This window comes from Calonectris borealis, chromosome 27, assembly GCF_964195595.1.
Source record: "Calonectris borealis chromosome 27, bCalBor7.hap1.2, whole genome shotgun sequence".
Taxonomy (NCBI): Eukaryota; Metazoa; Chordata; class Aves; order Procellariiformes; family Procellariidae; genus Calonectris; species Calonectris borealis.
The window spans coordinates 5,611,151-5,633,241 of NC_134338.1; the positions used below are offsets into that span (position 1 = coordinate 5,611,151).

General features: G+C 54.1%; 1 protein-coding gene across 2 annotated transcripts; it reads left to right on the forward strand.

Moving 5' to 3' along the window:
- Positions 1 to 711: 711 nt before the first annotated feature.
- SLC4A5 (solute carrier family 4 member 5) lies at positions 712 to 19,210 on the forward strand. Of its 2 annotated transcripts, none has more exons than XM_075174641.1 (23): positions 712 to 825; positions 3,361 to 3,521; positions 3,759 to 3,914; positions 5,497 to 5,592; positions 5,918 to 5,973; positions 7,899 to 8,056; positions 8,153 to 8,240; positions 8,418 to 8,572; positions 8,922 to 9,065; positions 9,243 to 9,417; positions 9,769 to 9,902; positions 10,018 to 10,289; positions 12,897 to 12,958; positions 13,395 to 13,595; positions 13,974 to 14,087; positions 14,761 to 14,922; positions 16,458 to 16,636; positions 16,742 to 16,814; positions 17,004 to 17,072; positions 17,259 to 17,498; positions 17,650 to 17,811; positions 18,325 to 18,406; positions 19,143 to 19,210. In XM_075174641.1, exons 1-23 carry the CDS (start codon positions 773 to 775, stop codon positions 19,175 to 19,177), a joined length of 3,027 nt encoding a protein of 1,008 aa, XP_075030742.1. In that variant the 5' UTR covers positions 712 to 772; the 3' UTR covers positions 19,178 to 19,210. The 2 variants fall into 2 exon arrangements, with proteins under 2 accessions (XP_075030742.1, XP_075030743.1); XM_075174642.1 differs by having other exon boundaries at positions 17,325 to 17,498.
- The last annotated feature ends 2,881 nt before the right edge of the window (positions 19,211 to 22,091 follow it).

Below are 22,091 nucleotides of genomic sequence, written 5' to 3' on the forward strand. Positions count from 1 at the left end.
TCCCATCAGTCGGGAGGTTTGCAGGCGGGGTACGTGTCGCCGCTCCCCTTCCTGAAACACACCACGGGGAGCAGGAGGCAATAGGTGCCCTCCCCAGCCTGGCCGATTATTTGCAGCAAGAAGCTGGATTTTTCCTGCAGAAATGGTAAATTTGTATTATTCCCCTCAAATGATACACGTTCCCCTTGGGGATCCAGTGGAAAAATATGTGCCGAGCACTCGTGCATCCCGACACGCAGTGCCGGAGACCGTAAGGATTTGGTTGCTGATGGCAGGAAGCTCTAACCCAGCAAAACCAGGATCCGTGGTAGGGAAAAGTGTGGGATACTCCACAGAAACGGGGCGCATAATGCTCCTGGAATGACTATATTGTATATAGGGGTGGCCACGTTCCTCGATTCCCAGCCCGGACTTATATATTCCCCTCCTGGCTGCTACGCAGCCTCCGCTCATCCTTTCCACCAGCATCCTGTATCTCTTTGCACAGGGATTTTGGGACAGGATTACTTAGAGTTTCCCCACTCCTCAGTGTCTCTCCCCTTAAACATTTTCCTCAAAACCTCCTTTTGTTACCCCAGGATCCTAAATAGCCCTACAGATTCCTCTTTACCCCCCATAGGGCTTTCCGTATGGGAACGGTGCGGGATCATCATGTCTCTGGCTGATGGTAAACCTCTTTTTCCGTGCCCCGGCAGTGTCACCGGCTGCCGAACGCCTCCGCTACATCTTGGGAGAAGACGATGAGCCTCCCAACCCCACGCTTTTCACGGAGATGGACACGCTGCAGCACGACGGCGAGGAGATGGAGTGGAAAGAATCGGCCAGGTGAGGAGGAGGGGAGATGCTTTGGGTTGAAAAATGTGTCGGGTAAAGATCCCTCCATAAATATTCCTGGGTGGAAACGGGTTCAGGGAATGAGGTTAAAAAAATGAGGTTAAAAAAAGCCATCCCTGAATTAGGGAAATGCCGAAAACACGGTGTTTTTGGGGTCTTTGCACAGCGACTGCAGCCTGCAGAGGAGGAGGAGGAAGGGAGGAAGATTTCCCATCTTCTCCCGTGTCTCCCCAGGTTGGATCGACCCCAGAGCCGGGGCTTTTCCCATTCCCAGTTGCAGCATGAGAGCAAAGCCCTGCAGAAAGGGCTGGGGGGGTGAAAAAAACAGGGTAACATGCTGGGAAACTGGAGAATTGGAGCAGAAAGCTGGGAAATGGGAATAGGTGACATAAAGAACATTTTCCCAGGTCTTTCCACCCCCACCCCAACTTTTGCTGGCCAGGCCAAGAGTTAAACTTCTCTACCTCTCAAGCAATAATAAAAAAACCCTACCCACTACAATCTTTAATCAAAGTATTAGAGGAGGTGCAAGTGGCGTTCACTTTGTTGAATTAGGAGTTTATCCAAGGGAAAAATCTCAAATCCAAGGGGGATTTTCTCTTCCTAGCCTCAGCTGTGTAAGGGCTAGTAGTGTTGGGGAGCTTTGGGAAGGGAGTCGGGGATGCTGATGGCATCCCAAGCCCTTTCCTTTCAGTAGCACATGCGGGATTTCCGAGTCTGGATGTGGAGGGATGGGGAAGAGAGCAGGATCGGGCCCTGCAGGTGCTTATCCCGTCTCTTGGGCTGGTTATTGGCATCACCAAAAATTTGGAAAGCTCTTAAGCATCCTCCTGGTTGCCATCCCTGCTCAAAAGGCAGCAGCGCAGGGATGCTGTTGCTAAAATCCTTTATTTCCCCCCCCTGGTTTTGCATAGCTCTGTATCTACTCATCCCTCCCCGCTCCCCAAAAAGCTCAGAAGGCAAAAAATTAGCGCTTGCATTGGGATTGTCATCAGGGAGGGCTTGAGATGGAGCTTTCCAAATTCCCTCCAGGAGGACGGAGGTTTCTCAAGTCCCGGATTTCCGCTCTCCGGCGAGGAGCGGTTCAGCCTCTTTAGCCGCAGGAGAGCACCCCCTTGGTGGGAGCAGCGCTACCTGCGGCTAAATCCGCAATAAATGGAAATAAATGGAAATAAAGAAGCTGTGCGCAGCAGGGAGATGGGGTTTTGCTGTAGCCTTGGTGAAAGCATCACGGGATGCCGGTCCCAGGGCAAAGGTGCCGCTGGAAACGTGCCTCGAGTCCCGCACGCCGCTCCAAGCTGCCGCCCTGTGTGCGCGCTAACCCACTTTCGGTAGGAAGACGGGGCAAAAAAGAAACGAAAAGCGACCTAATCGGCTTTGGGCGAGCACCGACGGGGCTTAGCGGGTGCTATGGCGGGAAGCTTGAATTTCCTCTCAATAAAAGCAGCGTTGTTTGAAGGGCTGGAGAAGGGGTTTCTGCAAAGAAATCAGGGTGGGGAGCTTTGGAGTGATGGGCACTAGGGCCAAATTTTATATTTTTGGATGCTGTGGGGTTTTGTCGCCAGCAGAGACCATTCCTGGTGTTCCCAGATAATATTTTGGCGCTTTTTTAATAGGGACACCCAGCGTTTTCTCTTTGCAGCAGCATTTTAATGCACCCCCCTGCAGCCGATACAATCCCGGGCCCTCCCCACCCTTCCCCTGCAGCATTCGGGAACCATCAGCTATTTCCAAAAACCCTTGCCCTCCTACATCCTTTCCGTCTGTGCCCTCTGCGGCAGCAGGAGCCCAAATCCCAGTTGTACCAGTTAAAAGTTGTAAGGTTAAGCCCTGCGAAAGCTAATCCATGGAGCCTGCAAACCTCCTGTAAAGGAAAAGCAGCTTTCTTCCCCAAATTGACGTCTTGCCGAGAGACGCCTGCCCTCCCCGGAGCCCGAGCCCCGTTCCTGGGGAGCTGGGAGAAATCAGCCATCATTCCCGAATTTGCTCTGAAGTCTTTTGTTTGTAAAATTAAGGAAAAACAAGGAGGTGGAAGGACTGATTTCCAAGGGCTTGCAAACCCTCTCGTCTCCCACCATGGGAATGAAGCACCCAGGTTGAAGTCTGAGCATTGCTAAGGAATTAAAAAGATGTTTACAATGCCCTGGGTTTTTGCTTTCCAGCGTGCATGGCTGGTCCATGCGGGTGCGGATCCTGGCTACGGCAAGGTCAGCTCCATGGGAAAACCTCCCAAATCTTGCAGGAGCAATTTGAGGAGGGTCACGTCCGCAGGGTTGAGTTCAGTGGTGGAGCCGAGAGGTTTTGCTCTGCTCTGCAACCGTGCAAGCAGCGCTTTGTCTAATAATGTTACTTGATTTCTCCATTCCCACCCTAAACAACAAGCAAAAACTTTGCAGGACGAATTAATTCAGGCTTGCAAAGCCTCCTGCAGAAGGGAAACACCGCAGGAAAAGCAATTCTCTTATTCCCTTCTGGTACACCGTCCCCACTCCCTGCCCATCCCCATGGCTGCCGCTGTCGTTTCAGGTGGATAAAGTTTGAAGAAAAGGTGGAGGAAGGCGGGGAGAGGTGGAGCAAGCCCCACGTGTCCACGTTGTCTTTGCATAGCCTGTTTGAGCTGCGGACGTGTCTACAGACGGGAACCGTGCTCCTCGACTTAGATGGCTACTCTTTGCCCCAAATTATAGGTAGGAGCCGGTGGTTACCAGTGGTTTCGGATGGATTTTTCCCCATGTCCTAAAGTTCTGGGAATAGATTTAAATGCATTTATTTGCTACATGCAAATGTAAACCAACTTGCATGGGAATAAGCAAAGACAGGAGTTGAGAGCCATCAACTTGGTTCAATAAGTGGCGTTGTCTTGAGCTTTCTGGGAGGGTTTGCGGTGGGGTAACCCACGCACCTCCCTCGTTCGGTGCTTGCAGACGATGTCATTGAGAAGCAGATCGAGGATGGTCTGCTCAAGCCGGAGCTGCGGGAGAAGATAAGCTACGTGCTCCTCAGGAAACACCGTCACCAAACCAAGAAGCCAATCCACCGGTCCTTGGCCGACATCGGAAAGTCCGTCTCCTCCAACACTAGTGAGTCCTTGGGGTCCAACCTGTGCCTGGTTGCATCCTTGAGTCTTTGGTGAGCAAGTCTGGGGGGAGGAAGATCTCGGGAGAAGGAAAGGGGGAAACCCAACCATTTGGGGCACCCAAGTATTTACTGCATTGAGAAAGACCCCAAAAGCTCTGGCACTTTAAGGGTGTGAGGGGTCATCGGGAGCCGGAAGCCAAGGAGATGTCTGCTGAGACGGGCAACGGCGTTGTGTGATGGACATCAACATTGTGTGATGGACAACGGCACTGGCAGTCGCTTGGCCAAGGGACTTTCTGGCAGAGCAGCCTACAGACAAATCCAGTCTGCTCCGTGGTTGAACCTGCCTATTTTTGAGCCATTATAAAAGGGGATTTGTTTGTTTTCACGCTAGATTATTTACTTAGGTTTAAACAGAGGTCATTTGGTGGAGCCCGGGATTTGCCGGGCTTCGGCTGCTCCCCGGGTAGACAGAAACAGCAGCGCCCAAGCTCAAAGTGCACATGGAAGAGGCCATCAGTAAGCAATATTCCCACCCTGTGGGCATCCCCAGATTTCAAAGCAGCCATCACCCATGTCGGAGGACTAGCTATTTGAGCTAACGTTTGCCCAGAACCCTTCAAAATGGAACACGACTTGGAAATGTTGTGGTTAGTCCCTGTAGATAGGAAAAATAGGGGCATCTTTCGTGTTTCTGGTTCCTTGCTGAGACGATGGCATCGCTTTGAGTTTGCAAATAGGGACATCAAGGAAAAGATGGTCACTGGCAGGAGCAGAGGGGTCCCTCCCATTTCTTGTGCCAACGGCAACTCCGTGATATTGGAATAAATACCGCCGGCACGTTGAAAATAGGGACATGCCCAGTGGGAATTTCATCATCATTTTTAGTGGGCTTAACAAAAAAAAATGAGGATAGATGCTGTGGTTGCAGCTGGTGTTTCAGAGAGATGCAGAGCAGCTCAACAAAGCGGGTCCAGATGGTTTTTTTCCCAAGGAGAACACAGTTTTGGGAATTCAGGAGGTGTTCTGAGGAAATGCTGGGCTTAACACAAAAAATGCATGGGGGAAAAGGGAAGTCTTTATAGCTAAGTAATTCAGTTTAACCAACTGAGATGAAAAATGGGACTTGTCCCCAGTTTAGGGACGAGAAACGTTCACGTGAAACTTGGTGGTGGCCAACGTATTTTGAAGTTCACGGCAACTTTCAAGGGTAGGTTTCTTTGGAGAATTAGGAGATTAAAAGGCCAAATGAAGCGTTGGGTCTTCCTAAGTAACAGAAATTGCACTTCTGAACCCATTTATAGCCTCGAAGAGAGGATTGGTGGGGCGTGGGGTGGTGCAGGCTCCTTGCGCAGCGGGGAGACTTGGGTTAAGGCAGTTTACTCTTTGCTAATGGCAAAATTACTATGGGTGGGATAAAAGTACAAATGAGAGTGGGAGGGAAAAGCGAATTGCTGGTGTATCAGCGCTGGAAGGGTCACGTCTCTGCCGGGCAGCTGATTTTCAGCCCGGCCTCTTGCCTTCAGCATCACCCAACGGTTCCCCATGGCACCTACTTCTCCTCTAACGGCTCCTTTCCCCCAGCCCGCAGCCCCGTCCGGAGCCCGGCCGCCGGCGCCGCCTTCCACCGCTCCACCGAGGACCTGCGGATGCGGCAGAGCGCGAGCTACGGCCGCCTGCGTAAGCCGGGGAGGGCGGCGGGGAGGCGGAAACGGTCCTAAAAGAAGCAGCGGGGGAAGAAAAAATCAAGTTGCAATACGAGAGTGGGCAATTACAGCCATAAATGAGATGTGGTTCGTGTAACCACCGGGTGACTGATGTGAGGAAAACTCATATTCTTGGGTTTTCATCTTATTGCACCTGGTTTGCAAGCCCAGCTATAACAAATAATGTTTTTTTTCTTTGCACTGAAGTCCTCCCACCACGTTTTCTCCTTGCACGTGGGGCTGAAATTTGTCTGCGCATCACGGGGCGGTTTTCTCACCTTCTGTCTTATCTCCATCAGGTCACGCGCAGAGTCGAAGCATGAACGACATCTCGGACACGCCGAGCACCGACCAGGTAATTGTCCCTGAAAACATTAGCGCGACGCTGTGGGGAGCATTTCCGACACGACCCACGACGGGGCAGGGGCTCTGTGATTGTTAAGGTGCATGTGAGCCTTGTGCGGCTTCGCTCGATCGATAACCGCACAAACTCCTAATTAGGGAAATTAATACACGTATTGATCCCTGCTAACTCATGGGGGAAGCTGTCCCAGAAATAATACCTGCGCTTGCAAGTTGAACACAGAATTAGGGACATGCGAGGGTGCTGATGTAGCTTGAGATCCTTAGGGTGGAGAAAAAAATTCCTTAGAATCTTTGGATAGCGAAGGAAAGGTGCTTGGAAGAGTGCAGGGATCCTAAAAGAGCCTTTGCTTTGGCTGGGTAAGGGCAGGTTGCAGGGGGTAAATCCCGTCCAAGCACTTGGGTCTGCAAACATGAGTACTGTTCTCGAGATAACGGTCTGTAAATAGAGGCGGGTTCCGTTTTTCCCTCTGTTTGCACCGTGATGGAGGTGGGTTTCTTAATGCAAAGCTCAGCCAAGAGTGCGTCGGGGACTTTTCCCCCCTGGTTTGCTTTGCACGGGAGAGCTGGGAAGGAGGTTGGGCTGCTCGGGCAGTTCATGGGCAGATCTCTGCTTGCTGATGCGATGGATCAGCAGGGCTTTGTGCCGTTCTTTTGCTAGATGTCCCATCCCCATCCCGATATCAAGGCTATTTAGCTTGTTGATGCATTCTGTGGGCTTTGCTTTGTTGCTGTTTGTACATGATTTCAGCGTAAACCTAATGGAAAACGAAACGCAACGCGGGTTTGTAGGGGATAACAGCTTGCTTTTCCCCTGGGGTGTCCTTGCTGGGCTTACCTGGGGTGATGCAATTTAGGGAGAAGCGAAGGATGGAAATTCCCGTGTTGCTGGGAGCCACGGGACAGGGATGCCACGATATCAAGGAGGCAGAAGGTTTCCAGGACACCTTCCTAAATTAGAGCTGGCAAATAAAGCAAGCCAACCGCCCACTAACGAACCCCAAATATCAGCCTCCAGCAGTGGGGTGCGGCGGGTTAATCCCAAAATATGCAAAGCATTTAGGTTTAATCGCCCTATTAGGCCCACTACAAAGGGACTTTTTAAGTGTTACACGAAGCTTAGTGGTCACTGTTAACTCCTGCTCTTGCTTATTCCAAGCTGCATTGGAGAAGTTGCTTTATTATTATTATTTTTTTCCATTTGGGTTTAAAAGATTAGAAAGGGGAGGGCTTGCTGCCCGGCTCACATGCCTCCCCTCATGCTGGCATATAGATTATAATAACACCCTGTCTGGGTTGGTATTGAACCCTTTTAGACTAATAATGAAAGAGCTGCAGGGGAGAAGAGACCCGGGGAATAAATCTATGAACGAGGTTTCCTACTTCCATTATTTGTTCCTGCTCCGAGGATGAGACTGGGGGAAAGTGAGCTACAAAAACATCCCTCGCGCACAGCACCGAGCTGTGTTTCTGCATTATATAGGGTCTCGGGGAGCCCGGGGCTGCAAATAGACTTGCAAAATTGCATGCTGGCTTGCTCCAGGATCTGTATTTTTTGGCTCAGATTTTCTGCAGGGGGATTGCACGGGGTTTTCCTTGCATAGACCCCAGCGCAGCAAAGCACCTTTTGCAAACCGCCCAGGTTGCACCTTGCATTAGAGAGCCCCGAGCGTGTCATTTCAAGTTAATCTCGGGCTTAGTGATGGTTTTGGGTAGTGAAGAAATTCAGCTTTATGAATTCTTGCTGGTTTATTCTTGGATATGGCTCTTGAATCCCCACCTCTGGGAGTCCTGGGACCATCAGAGATGAAGAGGTTTGAGTCTGCGGCTTCAGCTTTTGCGTTCAGGGTGTGGAAAAGAGGGGGAAAAGCCAAATTTCGGCAACCGCTCCCTTCCCCACCCTCATCTTTCCAACAGCTGAAGAACAAGTTCATCAAGAAGATCCCCAAGGATGCGGAGGCCTCCAATGTGCTGGTGGGAGAAGTGGAGTTCCTGGAGAAGCCTTTCGTGGCTTTCGTGCGGCTCCTCCAGGCCACGATGCTGGGAGGGGTGACGGAGGTGCCCGTCCCCACCAGGTGAGCGCAATTCCTTCGGGTCCGAAGCACCGAGTGCTCTCGCCACATGGAAGCCGGTGGTCGGAGGTTGCCAACACGGCGCCTTTCGCTTCCCAGGTTTCTCTTTATTCTCCTTGGTCCCGCGGGAAAAGCCAAATCCTACAACGAGATCGGCAGAGCCATCGCAACCCTCATGGTGGATGATGTGAGTAGATGCGACACCCGGCCCTCACCGGGAACCCCCTTGCTCAGAGCTAAGGGAAAAAAAAAAGCAATTCTCATCCTATTGCCCAAACGAACGAGCTTTAAAATCCCATAACGCGAGGCATGTGCGTGCTGGACACCGTTCCCAGGCTGACACCTCTCCTCTCTTGACCTCCAGCTCTTCAGCGACGTTGCCTACAAAGCCCGGGATAGAGAAGACCTGATCGCCGGCATAGATGAGTTTCTGGATGAAGTCATCGTCCTGCCGCCCGGCGAGTGGGACCCCAACATTAGGATTGAGCCACCCAAAAAAGTACCCTCGGCTGAGAAGAGGTAGGTGGGAGATGTGGGGCCGGTCCCAGCCCTGTGGCCATCCCCATCTCTCCTGTTTTGGAGATGCTGGAGGAGGACAACAGCTTTGCTTGCCTTCATCCCTAGAAATAATCTCTGCAAATTTTCCAGAAATGATGCTTTTTCAGCAGTTTTGGCCCCAGAGCAGCTCAGAGCCATTTCCCCTCTGCAAAATCTGCATTACCCCCCTGGGCTGAGCAAATCCAGCTCTTGATCTTTCCAGATTCGCCCCAAAACCCAAGCTCTAGTGCAGGTGGAGAACTACGCCATGGCCTTGGTCGTGGTCCCTGTATCAGGACCGGCTTGGTAAGGCGGTGACTCTCTCCCGCAGGAAATCGGTTTTCTCGCTGAACGAAGTGGGGCAGATGAACGGCACGGCCGGCGGGGCGAGCGCCGGGGGTGGTGGAGGAGGCAGCGACGATGGGGAGATGCCCGAAGTTCACGAAATCGGAGAAGAGCTTGCGTGGACCGGCAGGTGAGCAGCACCCCACCGCTCAAAAAACTTCTAATGGTGCCAGCACCCATCAGCATCTCCTGCTGGCTCACCCGGTGGTCTCCTGGGGCACGGAGGGGTGAAATCCTTTTGGGCGCAGGCTTTTGCGCAGCACCATATCTATTTTGGTGCATCTGGTCCTTGATGGTGTCTCCCTAGGTTTTGCGGTGGCCTCTATTTGGATATCAAGAGGAAGCTGCCCTGGTTCCCGAGCGACTTCTATGAAGGCTTTCATATCCAGTCCATCTCTGCCATCTTGTTCATCTACCTGGGCTGCATCACCAACGCCATCACATTTGGGGGCTTGCTTGGGGACGCTACGGACAACTACCAGGTCGAGTCCAAGGAGGGGGGGGTCACTTTGGCTTGGGGACAGCAAGCAGGGATGGGATGGGACGGAACAGGACAGGGTGGGATGGGACGGGATGAGTTTTACCCTCCTCGTGCCATGCCAAGCTTTAATGCTGGGGATGGAAATCCGTTGCCAAGTGGGACTGGCAGTCCTGAAATACCTGCAGGGTGGGAAAACCCGTCTCAATGGCGACGCCAGGAGCAAGAGGACGTGGTCCCAACCGTCCTATATGGGTCCAAGCAGAGGTCCTTAATTCCCATCTCTATCCGGGGTGTCTGTGGGAATGTAACGTGGCACAGCATCACCGTAACGCTGGGTTTGATCCATCCCCAGGGCGTCATGGAGAGCTTCCTCGGCACGGCGATGGCAGGCTCCATGTTTTGCCTCTTCGCCGGGCAGCCGCTCATCATCCTCAGCAGCACCGGCCCCATCCTCATCTTTGAGAAGCTGCTCTTCGACTTCAGCAAGTAGGTGCTGGGCGATGCCAGGGGGAACGGGGAGCCATCCGTACCGGGGTGGGAGCTGTCCTCCAGCCCACGGCGCGCTCTCACGGGGCTGCTCTCGCCTTGTCCCCGCTTTCAGAGGCAACGGCATCGACTACATGGAGTTTCGCCTCTGGATCGGCTTGCACTCTGCCCTACAGTGCCTTATCCTGGTGGCCACCGACGCCAGCTTCATTATAAAGTACATCACCCGCTTCACGGAGGAAGGCTTCTCCACCCTCATCAGCTTCATCTTCATCTACGACGCCATCAAGAAGATGATCGGAGCTTTTAAGTACTACCCCATCAATTCGGACTTCAAGCCGGACTACGTGACCATGTACAAGTGCGAGTGCATCGCTCCCGACCCAGGTGAGTACACATCTTTTTCGGCGCCGGATGGGGAAGGTGAAGGGGATGGGGGGGGTCCCGCCCTGGATAAATCCCGCTGGATCTTTGACCGAGGACATGGAAGGAAGCAGCTACCCGGTCAGCGTGGGGTGGAGAGAGCTCATCCTCCGCCTCTGAGGGTGATTTTGGGCGAGACGGAAGCAAAGCCTTGTCCGCCACGGATGAGCGCGTCGGTGCTTGCCAGGAGACGACGAACGGTGCTGGAGAGCCGGGGCCTCAGCAGCCGGACCTGGATGGATAAAAAGGAAATACAGAGAGAAAGAAAAAAAAAAAGACATTTTAGATCATTAATTCCAGCCTGCTGCTGTTGGAAACTTAGTCTCCAGAAAATACGCCGGAGGGGTTTTGTCCTCTCCGTTGTCCAGGACACCCCGGGATGTTCTGGATGGGTGTGGAAACGTCCTTGGACTGTTTTTTCTCCTCTTTCTTACTCCTTTTCAAAAAGGAGAGGCCATCGGGCTCTGGGCCGACGGTCTTTTGATGGCTCCCCTGGTTTTGCTCTTGGATAGACGTACCCAATGATCCCCGGTCCGAGTCGTGCAGCTCCGATGCTCCCGCGGCCACCTGGAAGGGAGCGGAGATCTTTGGTTTGGGCTAATGCCAGCGACCGCCTGCTCTCAGATGAGCTGAATTTATTGAACAAGTCCAAATGCTAACAGCTTTGGGGAGTATCGGCTGCAGACAGAGGAGGCAGAGAGGCGTGATGGTGAAGCTCTCCCCAGAAATCAAAGCATCCAAGACCTGCCATGCCATGTGTTGCCAATAAGTCTCTCATTGCAAGAAGAGATCTTACCTGCCGCCATGGAAATAACATTTATTTGGTTTAATTTTGTATTTTTTCTCGATTTCTGTTGATCAACCACCCGCTGAGTGACCCAATCCCGTTGGGTTTTGAAAGCCCTGTGCGCAGCAGGGAGCACCCGGAGATGACGCAATCCTTTCCAAACCAAAACCCTCCCAAATTTGACCTGCAGAAAAGCGAAGCCTGATGCCCAACGCGGTCCCCGGGGGGCTGAAATATCCCGAACGGGACCGTGACCACCTCCATCCACCCGCATATGCCGGCGTCTGCCCGGCAGCACCCGCCGTCGCGGCTTAACGCAGGAGGAAGGCGAAGCCTTTAGCCTCCAGGGAGGTCTCCCCCTTTTCCAAGCCCCCATCCCCAGCGAACCCCGGGTGGCGGAGAGGCATTTGCACCCCAAAAAACCTTAAGCCTCTTTGCAACCCAGCCCCATTCCTCACCCTCGCTGCCCTGGGCACCCAAGGCAGCGGTGTCCGCATTGGATTTTCCATTCCTCTAGATATTGAGAAATTGTGTTTATTCCCCCCTACGTCCTTTTTTTTTATCTTTTTTTTTTATTAGTTCTGATTTTTGATTATTATAACTGATTTGTACCATATTTGTCTCTGCTGCACACATCAATTTGGGCTGATTTCAATCTCAAGTGAGTATCGCCTTCTAAATATTAAAACTATTTTAATATTTGATACTCTTCCCCCGTGGGGGTTTTGTTGTTATTTTTTTTCCATGTATTTTACTTTTCTTTCTGCTCTGATAAAAAGGGTTTATGTAGAGCCCTTAGGGGTCCTCTCTTAAAATACCACCAGTGGTATGCTACCCTTTAAGTTGTAGAAATCACAAATAAGGCCGGTTTCTGGAAAAATAAAAGGTTATGGAGGAAAAAAATAATAATACTAATAACGTTTTTAATGCTGGGTTTGCCAGCGCCGTTTCCCAGAGCCCGGTTTCGGCAGCCCCCGGGTCTCTGCTTCTAACCCAGCAATCGCTTCTCCTTCATTAATCCTCGGTGCCGGGGATGGAGGCGGCAGGTCGGGGCAGTCGAAATTCCCGCGTGGTGCAGGAAGAGGATGGACCGGAGGGAAGAGGGGGGGCAGAGCGGTCCCGGACCCCGCTTAGGGGCACCCATAAAGAATATGGGTGCTCCTGAAGCCGCGGAGCTGCGTCGCCCGAAGAGCCGAGCGGAGCCGCTTTTTGCACTGGAGGAGAAGGTGCCGGGGGCTAGAAAGGATGTTTTTTTTTGCAGTGAGACACCAAAACACCCCTAAAATATTAAAAAAAAAAAACAAAAAAACCCAACAAAAAAAGCAATTTGGGCATGATTGGGTGCCACCTCTCTGAAGATAACAGGCTGCATTTTCAGTCTTCTACCCCCATGGTTTTAAGACGCGGGTGTCGGGATGCTCAACCCCGCTGCCGGCGGCTTCCCTGGGAAGCTCCGAAAAATTTTAGGAGCTGGGAGGCTCCTTAAAAAATACCTCCCGCCCCGGCACTCGCCAGCCCCGGAGGGAGAAGCCGCCGAAGGAGAAGCCGTGTTCTCCACCGGCGCATGGGATTAATCAGGGAGAAGTCTCTGCGGGGTTAGAAATAGGGGGTTTTCTCCCCAAATCCTGGTCCGCCTTCGGGATGCTGATCCCCGCGCGGCTCTCGGAGGATGTGCTCGACCCCAGCCGGGCTCAGCCGTGCCTCTCCAGATGAAGCCCGGCTGCTTTTAATACCGAAACCTCGATATTAGCCAAAAATGTCAATAACAAACTCCTTTCCCGCAGCCAACGCGACCTTGTTTGATGCTTCAGCTCCAGTGGCACCAAATACCACTAACGTTTCTCTGGTAAGGGGGTTTGCTCATCCCGGTGGGAAATTTGGGACAAGGGAGGGCAAATCCCAGGGACTTTTGCACCCGGGGAGCGATGTGCGCCAGCTCGGAGTGAGGGAAACGCGGGATTTGCGTTGATTTGGGTTCACGGTTGGGCTCGGCGGCACCAAATCCCCACTTTTTTGCCCAAATTAATAGCAGCTCCGGGGTTTTCCCATGCTTATGGGGCTCCCAGCGGCGGCAGCCCTGGGAAATACCCCTTTCCTTGCACGCTGCAATTACTTAAACTGCTAATTTTGCTTTTTTTGGTGGGGAAATACCTCTTTCCTTGCACACTGCAATTCCTTACAATGCGAATTTTGCTTTTTTTGGCAAGGAAATTCCCTTTTCCTCGCACGCTGCAATTACTTCAAATGCTAATTTTGCTTTTTGCGGGGGGGTTTCTCCCCAGTACAATGCTATTAACCTAACAGCTCTGGACTGGACTCAGCTGAGTAAGAAGGAGTGTCTCAAATACGGCGGCAGCTTAGTGGGGAAATCCTGTAAATTCGTACCCGACCTGGCCCTTATGTCCTTCATCCTCTTCTTCGGGACCTACTCCATGACCTTGACCCTGAAAAAATTCAAATTCAGCCGCTATTTCCCCACCAAGGTAAGGAAAGCGCTGGGTTTTATCCTCCTCTTTTCCAAAAGGTAGGAAAAACAGGAGCTGTCGGGCTCTTTGCTGGATGCAAAGAGCTCCGGGAAAATAAATCTTTATTTCTAGATGTTGGGAGCAATTAGAAGAATCCTCCCCAAGCTTTTAGCCGCTGATTTGGCTCTTGCATGCTGAATAACCCATCACCTTGTGATGCAAAGGGGAAAAAAAATCTGCGTTTTGTGGCTTATAGCCGGGTTACCCGGGGGTGAGCGGAGCTGGAAAGCCCCGGGGAAGGATGCCAAAGTGGGAGCAAACCTCTCCATCCCATCGATTAACCTCTCCATCCCATTAATTACCCGTTCCACCCCCGTTTCCCCGTCTCGCCTCCAGGTCAGGGCTTTCATTGCTGATTTTTCCAATGTCTTCTCCATCCTGCTCTTCTGCGGAGTGGATGCCTGTTTCGGACTGGACACCCCTAAGCTCCATATCCCCACTATCATCAAGGTTCGGCCGCATCGGGGGGGACCCCTCACCTCTCTGCCCGCGCTCTCTTTCCAGCTCCTCACCGGTTTTTGGGGAAAATCGTGGCTCCTGCGATGTCCGGGCACCTTCTTAAAAGCTACTTCGTCTTTTTCTGGGGGAATATTCTAATTCTGTGACTTTTTTTCCTTCCTTTTTTTTGTTGGTTTTTTTCCCCCTCTTTCTCTTTTCTCGCTCCCGGCAGCTGCGTAAACTTATTAGCGATTTCTCTATCTTTATGTCCATACTAATGTTTGTGGGGCTGGATGTGCTTTTCGGACTCAACACCCCAAAGCTCCAAGTGCCTACTGATTTTAAGGTAAAAAAAAAAAAAAAAAAAAAAGCAATAAAATCCCTTTCCGGAAGCATTGCCAAAAATTTCTCTTCCCCCCCCCCCATCCAGGGTATCGGTGTGGTGGGGAGTCCCGATGAGCATCCCAGGAAAATTTGGGGTTGAGGCATGTGGATGCTGGGGGTGGTTTGGGTACCGCTGCATGGTGGTGGGATTCAGGGATGGATATGGGATAGGATGATGCTCAGAGGAAAACGGGGTTCGGGGGGGGGGCTTCCCGAAATGGCAGCGCTGGGGTTTTTCCCCGCTCTCTGAGCCGTGCCCAGGCTCGGCCGCGGTGTCCGAACCCCTTCTTTCCCCCCCCAGCCCACCCGTCTGGACCGAGGGTGGTTCGTGTTTCCCTTCGGGAAGAACCCGTGGTGGGTTTACCTGGCGAGCGCCCTGCCCGCCCTCCTCGTCACCATCCTCATCTTCATGGACCAGCAGATCACGGCCGTCATCGTCAACAGGAAGGAGCACAAGCTGCGGGTGAGCCGGGACTCGTCCCATGCTCCGGGGCGCAGCGTCGCCTCGGGTACCGCCTGCGTTCCCGCGAGCACCCGCTTTTGGGGTGCAGATCGGGTGCTGCCGGAAGGCAAGGGGGGGGGGTTGCCCCAGTTTGGCGTGCTGTGCAAAGCAGGGGCTCGCTCTTTTCTTTGCAAGCTGTATTTTTGGGGTGACAGAGCCTCTGGGGTGTTACATTCACCCGATGCTGTAGGTAGTGGGGTGCAGCGGGGCGCTGTGGGGTGCGCTGCAGCAGCGCAGGGTGCAGTGGGGGGATGCAGGGTGCACTGCGTGGGATGCAGGGTGCACTGTGACAACGTGGGGTGCATGAGGGTGATGCAGGGTGCTTCAGGATGATGTGAGGTGATGAAGAGCGGTGCAGGGTGCAGCGTGGCAACGTGGGGTGCATCAGGGTGATGCGGGGTGCTTCAGGATGATGTGGAGTGATGCAGGGTGCAGCGTGGCAATGTGGGGTGCATCAGGGTGATGCGGGGTGTATGAGAGCAATGCAGGGTGCTTCAGGGGGATGTGGGGTGCACTATGGCAATATGGGGTGCACTAGCGCAATGTGGGGCGCACTGCAGCAATGATGGGTGATGCAGTGTGCGCTGTGTGGGGATGCAGGGTGTACCGTGGCAAAGTGGGGTGCATCAGGGTGATGCCGGGTGCTTCAGGATGACGTGGGGTGATGCAGGGTGCAACGTGGCAACGTGGGGTGCGTGAGGGTGTGCAGGGTGCTTCAGTGTGATGTGGGGTGATGCGGGGTGCATCAGGGTGATGCAGGGTGCTCCGCGGCGATACAGGGTGCTTCAGGGTGATGCGAGGTGCACCATGGCGATGCAAGGTGCGCTATGGCAATGTGGGGTGCATCAGTGCGATGTGGGGTGCACCGCAGCAACGATGGGTGTACCAGGGTGACGCAGGGTGCACCATAGCAATGTGGGGTGCCTCAGGGCGATGCAGAGTGCACCGTGGTGACGCAGGGTGCACCGTAGCCACGTGGGATGCATCAAGGCGATGCAGGGTGCTTCAGGGCGATGCAGGGTGCATCATGGTGACGCAGGGTGCACCATAGCCACGTGGGATGCATCAAGGCGATGCAGGGTGCATCATGGTGACGCAGGGTGCACCATAGCAATGTGGGGTGCCTCAGGGCGATGCGGGGTGCACCGTGGTGACGCAGGGTGCACCGTAGCCACGTGGGATGCATCAAGACGATGCAGGGTGCCTCAGGGCGATGCAGGGTGCACCGTGGTGACGCAGGGTGCACCGTAGCCACGTGGGATGCATCAAGACGATGCAGGGTGCCTCAGGGCGATGCAGGGTGCACCGTGGTGACGCAGGGTGCACCATAGCCACGTGGGATGCACCACGGCGATGCAGGGTGCTTCAGGGGGTGCATTGGGGGGTTGCAGGGTGCGTTCCGGGAGAAACCTCGTCTTGCTGGGCTCTGGGGTGAGTAGGAACAGCTTCCCGAGCCGCATTGCCCCCCTGCGACCCTCCTGGGTGCTGTGTTGCAGAAAGCAGCGGGCTACCACCTGGACCTGTTCTGGGTGGGCATCCTCATGGCCGTCTGCTCCTTCATGGGGCTGCCCTGGTACGTGGCGGCCACCGTCATCTCCATCGCCCACATCGACAGCTTGAAGATGGAGACGGAGACCAGCGCCCCGGGGGAGCAGCCCCAATTCCTGGGTGTCAGGTGAGGAAGGCTCGGCCATGCTCTTCCTCAGGGTGGGGCGGGGAATCCAGACGCAGTAGCGTGTCCAGCCAGCACGGCCTCATCCTGCTTCTCTCACCCTTCCAGGGAGCAGAGAGTGACGGGCATCATCGTCTTTGTGCTGACGGGGATTTCCGTCTTCCTGGCCCCTATCCTGAAGGTAAAAGGTTCCCATTCCCCCATCCCCGCTCCCTCCCTGCAGATATTTGGGGACCTGGGAAGAAAAAGCTGAATTTTCCCCCGAAAGCTGGATTTCCCCCCCTCCATGGCCCCCAGCGTTGGTCCCAGTCCCTGGGAATGAGCTGCCGCCTTCCTTGGGGTAAGCGCTGTGTTTTTTCCGTGTCCCCAGTACATCCCCATGCCGGTGCTGTACGGCGTCTTTCTGTACATGGGTGTCGCGTCGCTGAACGGCATCCAGGTAAGCACTCCTCCTCCTCCTCTTCCTCCTCCTCCTTGATGACCCTGAAGGGGTCCTACGCTGGGGCAAAAAGGGGGATTTTGACCCCAAAATTTGCACGCATCCAACATTTCCAGCTGCGTGGGTATCCAAAACCCTCTGAGAAACACCAAAAAGCCCCAAATTCCCCATTTCGGGGACTAAAAGAGGGTTTATCTGGGCAACCCGGGAGCCTGGGGCCGAGGGCTAACAACGGCCTTCGTCCCACCGCAGTTTTGGGAACGCTGCAAGCTCTTCCTCATGCCGGCCAAGCACCAACCCGACTACGTCTTCCTCCGGCACGTGCCGCTGCGCCGCATCCACCTCTTCACGCTGGTGCAGATCGTCTGCCTGGCCGTCCTCTGGATCCTCAAATCCACCGTGGCCGCTATCATCTTCCCCGTCATGGTAAGGCCGTCCCCCGGGCTGCTATTGCAAACCTCGTTTAGAAGATTTTTTTTTTTTGAGATTTAAGGAAATTTGGGTCCCGTGGTGTTCCCCAGCTCTTGGGATGAGAGATGCTCTTGCAGATCCCGCTCTTGCGTCTCTCCCCTCCTAGATTTTAGCCTTGATCCTGGTGAGGCGGCTGCTGGATTTTGTCTTCTCCCAACACGACCTGGCCTGGATTGACAACATCATCCCCGAGAAGGAGAAGAAGAAGGAGGATGACAAGAAGAAGAAGAAAAAAGGCAACAAAGGAGATAGCAGCAGCGATGAGGAGGTGCGTGCGGGGTGGGTGGGGGGCTCCTATGGATGGGGGGAGCATCCCGGACTGGCTGGGGAGGGAAAGGTCCCACCGAAACCTCCAGGTCGGTGGGTTTGGGATGAAGGTCTTTGATTCATGGAGGGGTTTCACTGTGTAAGCAGGACTGGTGATTAAGTGATGCTTAAAGGGCTGGCCGGAGGCTCCAGGGGATGCTCAAAGTGTCCAGAAAGCTGGAAAATCGTGGCAAAAATGAAATCCTTAGGGAAAAGAGCCAAAACCCCACGGCTGAGGGTACGGCACCCATCGTACGGTGGCAAAGCATCGTTAACCCGTGCAACCCCCTGCTGCAGAGCCTTCCCCGGGCAGAAGGGCAGAGAGTTTATTTGGGAAGAGGAAGGCAAAGCCGCCGCCGCCTCCTCCTCCTCGTGCACCCACCTCTGGAGGATTTGGGTCCCTTTGGGTGCTCCAGGTGGTCTCGGAGCCCACCCAGGCGCTGCCTTCACCGAATTTCCCCACTTTCTTCCCCAGTTCCCACCTCCCTCAGTCATTAAGATCCCCATGGAGCCCCTGCCATCGCAGCCCCGAAACGGGGGTCCCCATTGCCTCAGCCGTAAGTAAAGAGCTCAGGAGCCTCTCTCGCATTCCCTACCGCTTCCTAACCCCCCCGCAACGGGATCCGCTCGGCCACCGATGGCACTAACCCCGCTAAAAGACGCAGCCTGGATCCGTCCCGCCGAAGCGGGGAGGAGGGTTTCCTGTAGTTAAAGCAGGTTTGAGAGGATGCAGCAGGCTCGGTGCTGCTCATCATTTTGTATTCCAGGTGGCTGGGAAGCCAGGACTCTCCTGGGTCTCCCCCCTGAGCCGATGCTGATGGGGATTTTTAAAAAATATATCTATTTGGAAAGGTTTTGAGCCCCCAAAAGCAGGGGATGCAGAGCTTGTGGCGGCATTATCCCGGCTGCGAAAGAGCAGATGCGTTCAATTTGGCTCAACCTTCTGCCCGAAACATCACACGTGAGCTGGTGCAAAGCCAGCTGCGACCAAAAAAATTCAGAATAAATCCGGGTGAGTTTATTCCAGCTCGGCACCAGGTTGCATCACGATATCAGCAAGTTTTAATGCAACGATTCATTGACTCTGTCCTCAAGCTGCTGCTAGCAGGGGCTGGTGGGGCCTTTTTCTTTCTCTAATCACCCCCAAAATCAGCATTTCTCGGGAGCTTTTCTCCTCCTCCCACCAGCCGGAGGATGCTGGACCCAGTAGCAGGTTGGAGGGGGAGGATGAATGGTTTTTTGGGGGGGCTCCTTCCTCACCGGGCAAGCATTTCACCCCTGTGTCCCCCCCAGGAAAGAGGTCCTCCACCTGGAGCTTTGCGTTCTGATTCCTCCCCGAACGGTTCAGACCTGGATCGCAGGTAAACGGCACCGAACGGGCTCCCCCACCCGCTCCCCCGTCCCCGGGGGACCAGCACCCGCCGGGGGAAACATTTTCGGGGTCACCGGCCGATGCTCTCGGCTGACCATCACTCGCTCGAGCCGGTTGCCATCATCCTCGGGCATTTCTAAAATATCTGAGTATATTTTTGCAGCATCCCTCTGTATTTTGGGTGCTTTCGTTTGCTGGCCCCGGCTACCGGGTTGTTGTTGGGAGCCGGGGCTGCGTGGGATGACGCGTCCCGAGCCTGGCACAAGAGGGTTTGTAGCAATAAAAATGCCGCTGGGTAACAGCCGCAGGGATTTTTAGGATTGGGGTGTACATCTGAATCCTGAAAGCTTGGGCTTATTCTCCACCTGCGGCTGCAAATTCTACAGATTGACCATATTTAAGGCAAAAATACCATATTTTTATGAATTTTTTTACTGGCGGTAGCATCATTCGGAGCCCTTTGCCTGGGGGTGCTGGGGTGGTTTTGGGCTGCAGGTACCCATGCCCGGATGCTCACTTCCCTCTCTCCTCCTCCTCCTCCTCCTCAGTATTACGCTTCACCTGAAGATTTCGTGCCCGTCGTCTCCCGCATTTAACTATTCCCGAAACCCCATCTGCGCCGTGCCCCAGGTGAAGATAGAGATGGAGTCGGACTACGAGGACACCGACACCGAAAAACCACCTCGGGACATGGGCAGTGAGACCACGCTATAGTCCCGCGCAGTGCTTCCTCTGCCATTTATATATATATATAGATATTTATATATTCATATATATATATAAAGCAAAGTGGGCTTATTTTTCTACGTGAGACGGAGGAGACTGGTGGCCCCACGGGGCCGTTGCTCTGATAGTTTTTAGCGTCACCGGTTAAACGCGTTGTTGAATTTTCTCCCTTTCTGCCGGGCGAAGGCGGCGCCGCTGGTGGCGAAATGGGGCTGAAAAAGTGGAATTGGCGATTTTGGCCTCCGCTCGTCCCGGAGCCGCTGCTGGGCTGGAGAAGCTGAAAGCGGGAGCAGCCGGAATGCTGATGGGGCAGGGGACTACGCTGGGGTGATATTTTTGAGGGGGATTTTTGGGGTGGGGAGGAGGTTTGCACGGCTGAGAAGGAAGGGGGAGCGCGCGTCCCTGCTCCCCGATCCCTGAAATCGCAACGCGGCTCTCGGGGAGCCTTGTTTCGTGAAGGGGATGGTGCATCGGGCTTTGCGTTGGCAGGAGGACGCCGGTCCAAGCCACGGCAACGGGAGTCCCTTCTTGCGGCACAGCGTCCCAGGCGGGGCGGCGGGGATGCAGGAGGGACCCGCCGGCCGTGGAAGGGAGCCGGCTCTGCTCGCCCCGGGGTGGATGCGTAGGAGGGGAGGAGGAGGCACGGCAGGGTTGTGAAGGAGCCGGTGGCCCGGAGCGATGCCCAGGCAGGGAAGGAGGAAGAGCAGCTCTGGTTTAAGGGCAACAGACAGCAGCCGGGCTGCGGCGGGAGGGCAGAGCAGGGAACGGGGCCTTGGTTTCCGCAGGGAATCGGGAATGGATTCTGCAGGCAGCGGGGCACGGTTTCTACTGGGAAACGGGAACGGTTGCTGCGGCGAAGCCGTTTGGTCGCCCGTCCCCCTGTCCTCGCCCGCAGCTCTCCCAGGGCCACCCCTGGCCCCGGGGTTGGTAACAGCCCTATCTCTCCCTCCGGACGGGAGCGAGAGGTGCCCGAGCCGTTATCTCGCTGGCGGAGCCGGCTCCGCCCGCCCAGCCCTGGCGCAGGGGGTTTGCACCCGCTTTAGCGCCTCGGTCCTGGGTATTTGCTCGTAGTTTAACAGCAATCGGCTCGTAACGGGGAGGGGAGAGCAAGCGCGTCCCCCGCCACGTACCTACCCATGCTTTCGGGCTCGCATCCAGCAGCTCTCTGCTTGGTCTCCGTCGGCGTTTCGGCTCCGCAAAGGGCTCTTCCCACCCGCCGCTGCCTCTGGGTCCTCCGGGAAAGGAAGGGAAGGGGGCAGGTTAGGAGCCAGCGCGGGCACCGAGCTCCGTTTGGCTCTGCCCAGCTCTCACCGTCTTTTTTTCCAGCAGCGCCAGGGAAGCGATGAGGCTCTTAAAGGTTTTTTTTTCCCTTCCACGGACTAAGCCCAGCTGCGGTTTAGAAACGCTGGTCTGAAGCAACCCTCTCAAATCTGTTTCTTTCACTCATTTTTGCTAGATGGAGTCTTTTTTACTCTATTTCAAGCCTCACTGAGCCCCAACCCTTCCCCTGAGCAGCAACATCCTACCTGATATTTATACCAGCCATACGGGGGGGTTTCTGGGACACCAGTTAAATATGGCAACTGGTCTGAACCTTTGCGTGGGACAGATCCCAGTTCTCTGTAAATAGTCGAGTCCAACAAAGACTTGAAGGCCGTTTCCTATTTATAGCAATTTTTTCTGGTTCAAGTACACCTCCTGGGGGAACGCGGCGAGACAAATAACACGGCATTACTCCCACCACCACTTAAGCGGGAGCCACGTAGCTTGACGTTAACATTAAGAACTATTTCAACTTGAACGCATCGTGTCTATTTTGTAGCGTTTTGTACCAATCTCCTGTGCGGTAGCTGAAGTGTGGTACAGGTAGGCTTATGATTTTAATCAAACAGGTTAATTTGCTTTATCCAGTACGTCAGTTCTACTACGCAAACACCCCCGGAAAGGCTTTGCGGACTCTGGTAGATGTTTCATAGAGCAGAGCTGAAGCCACTCTAGCATCCAGCTTGTTTTGACTAAATTTGTTCATTTTGCAAGGTTCACACACGGTTTATACTTTTTTTGTATATGAACACAGCGGAGCGTCTCAGATTTGCCACCTCCATTACAGTACCACTTTAGCCGTTTTGTATTTCTCGGTGATA

What these genes read in the sequence shown, in the direction of transcription:
- SLC4A5 (XM_075174641.1), top strand. Translation starts at nt 773, where the DNA reads ATGGACACGCTGCAGCACGACGGCGAGGAGATGGAGTGGAAAGAATCG. An exon ending in GCCGCTATTTCCCCACCAAG is followed by an intron (nt 13,596 to 13,973) that starts GTAAGGAAAGCG and finishes TCTCGCCTCCAG; the next exon opens with GTCAGGGCTTTCATTGCTGA. An exon ending in GGAAGGAGCACAAGCTGCGG is followed by an intron (nt 14,923 to 16,457) that starts GTGAGCCGGGAC and finishes GCTGTGTTGCAG; the next exon opens with AAAGCAGCGGGCTACCACCT.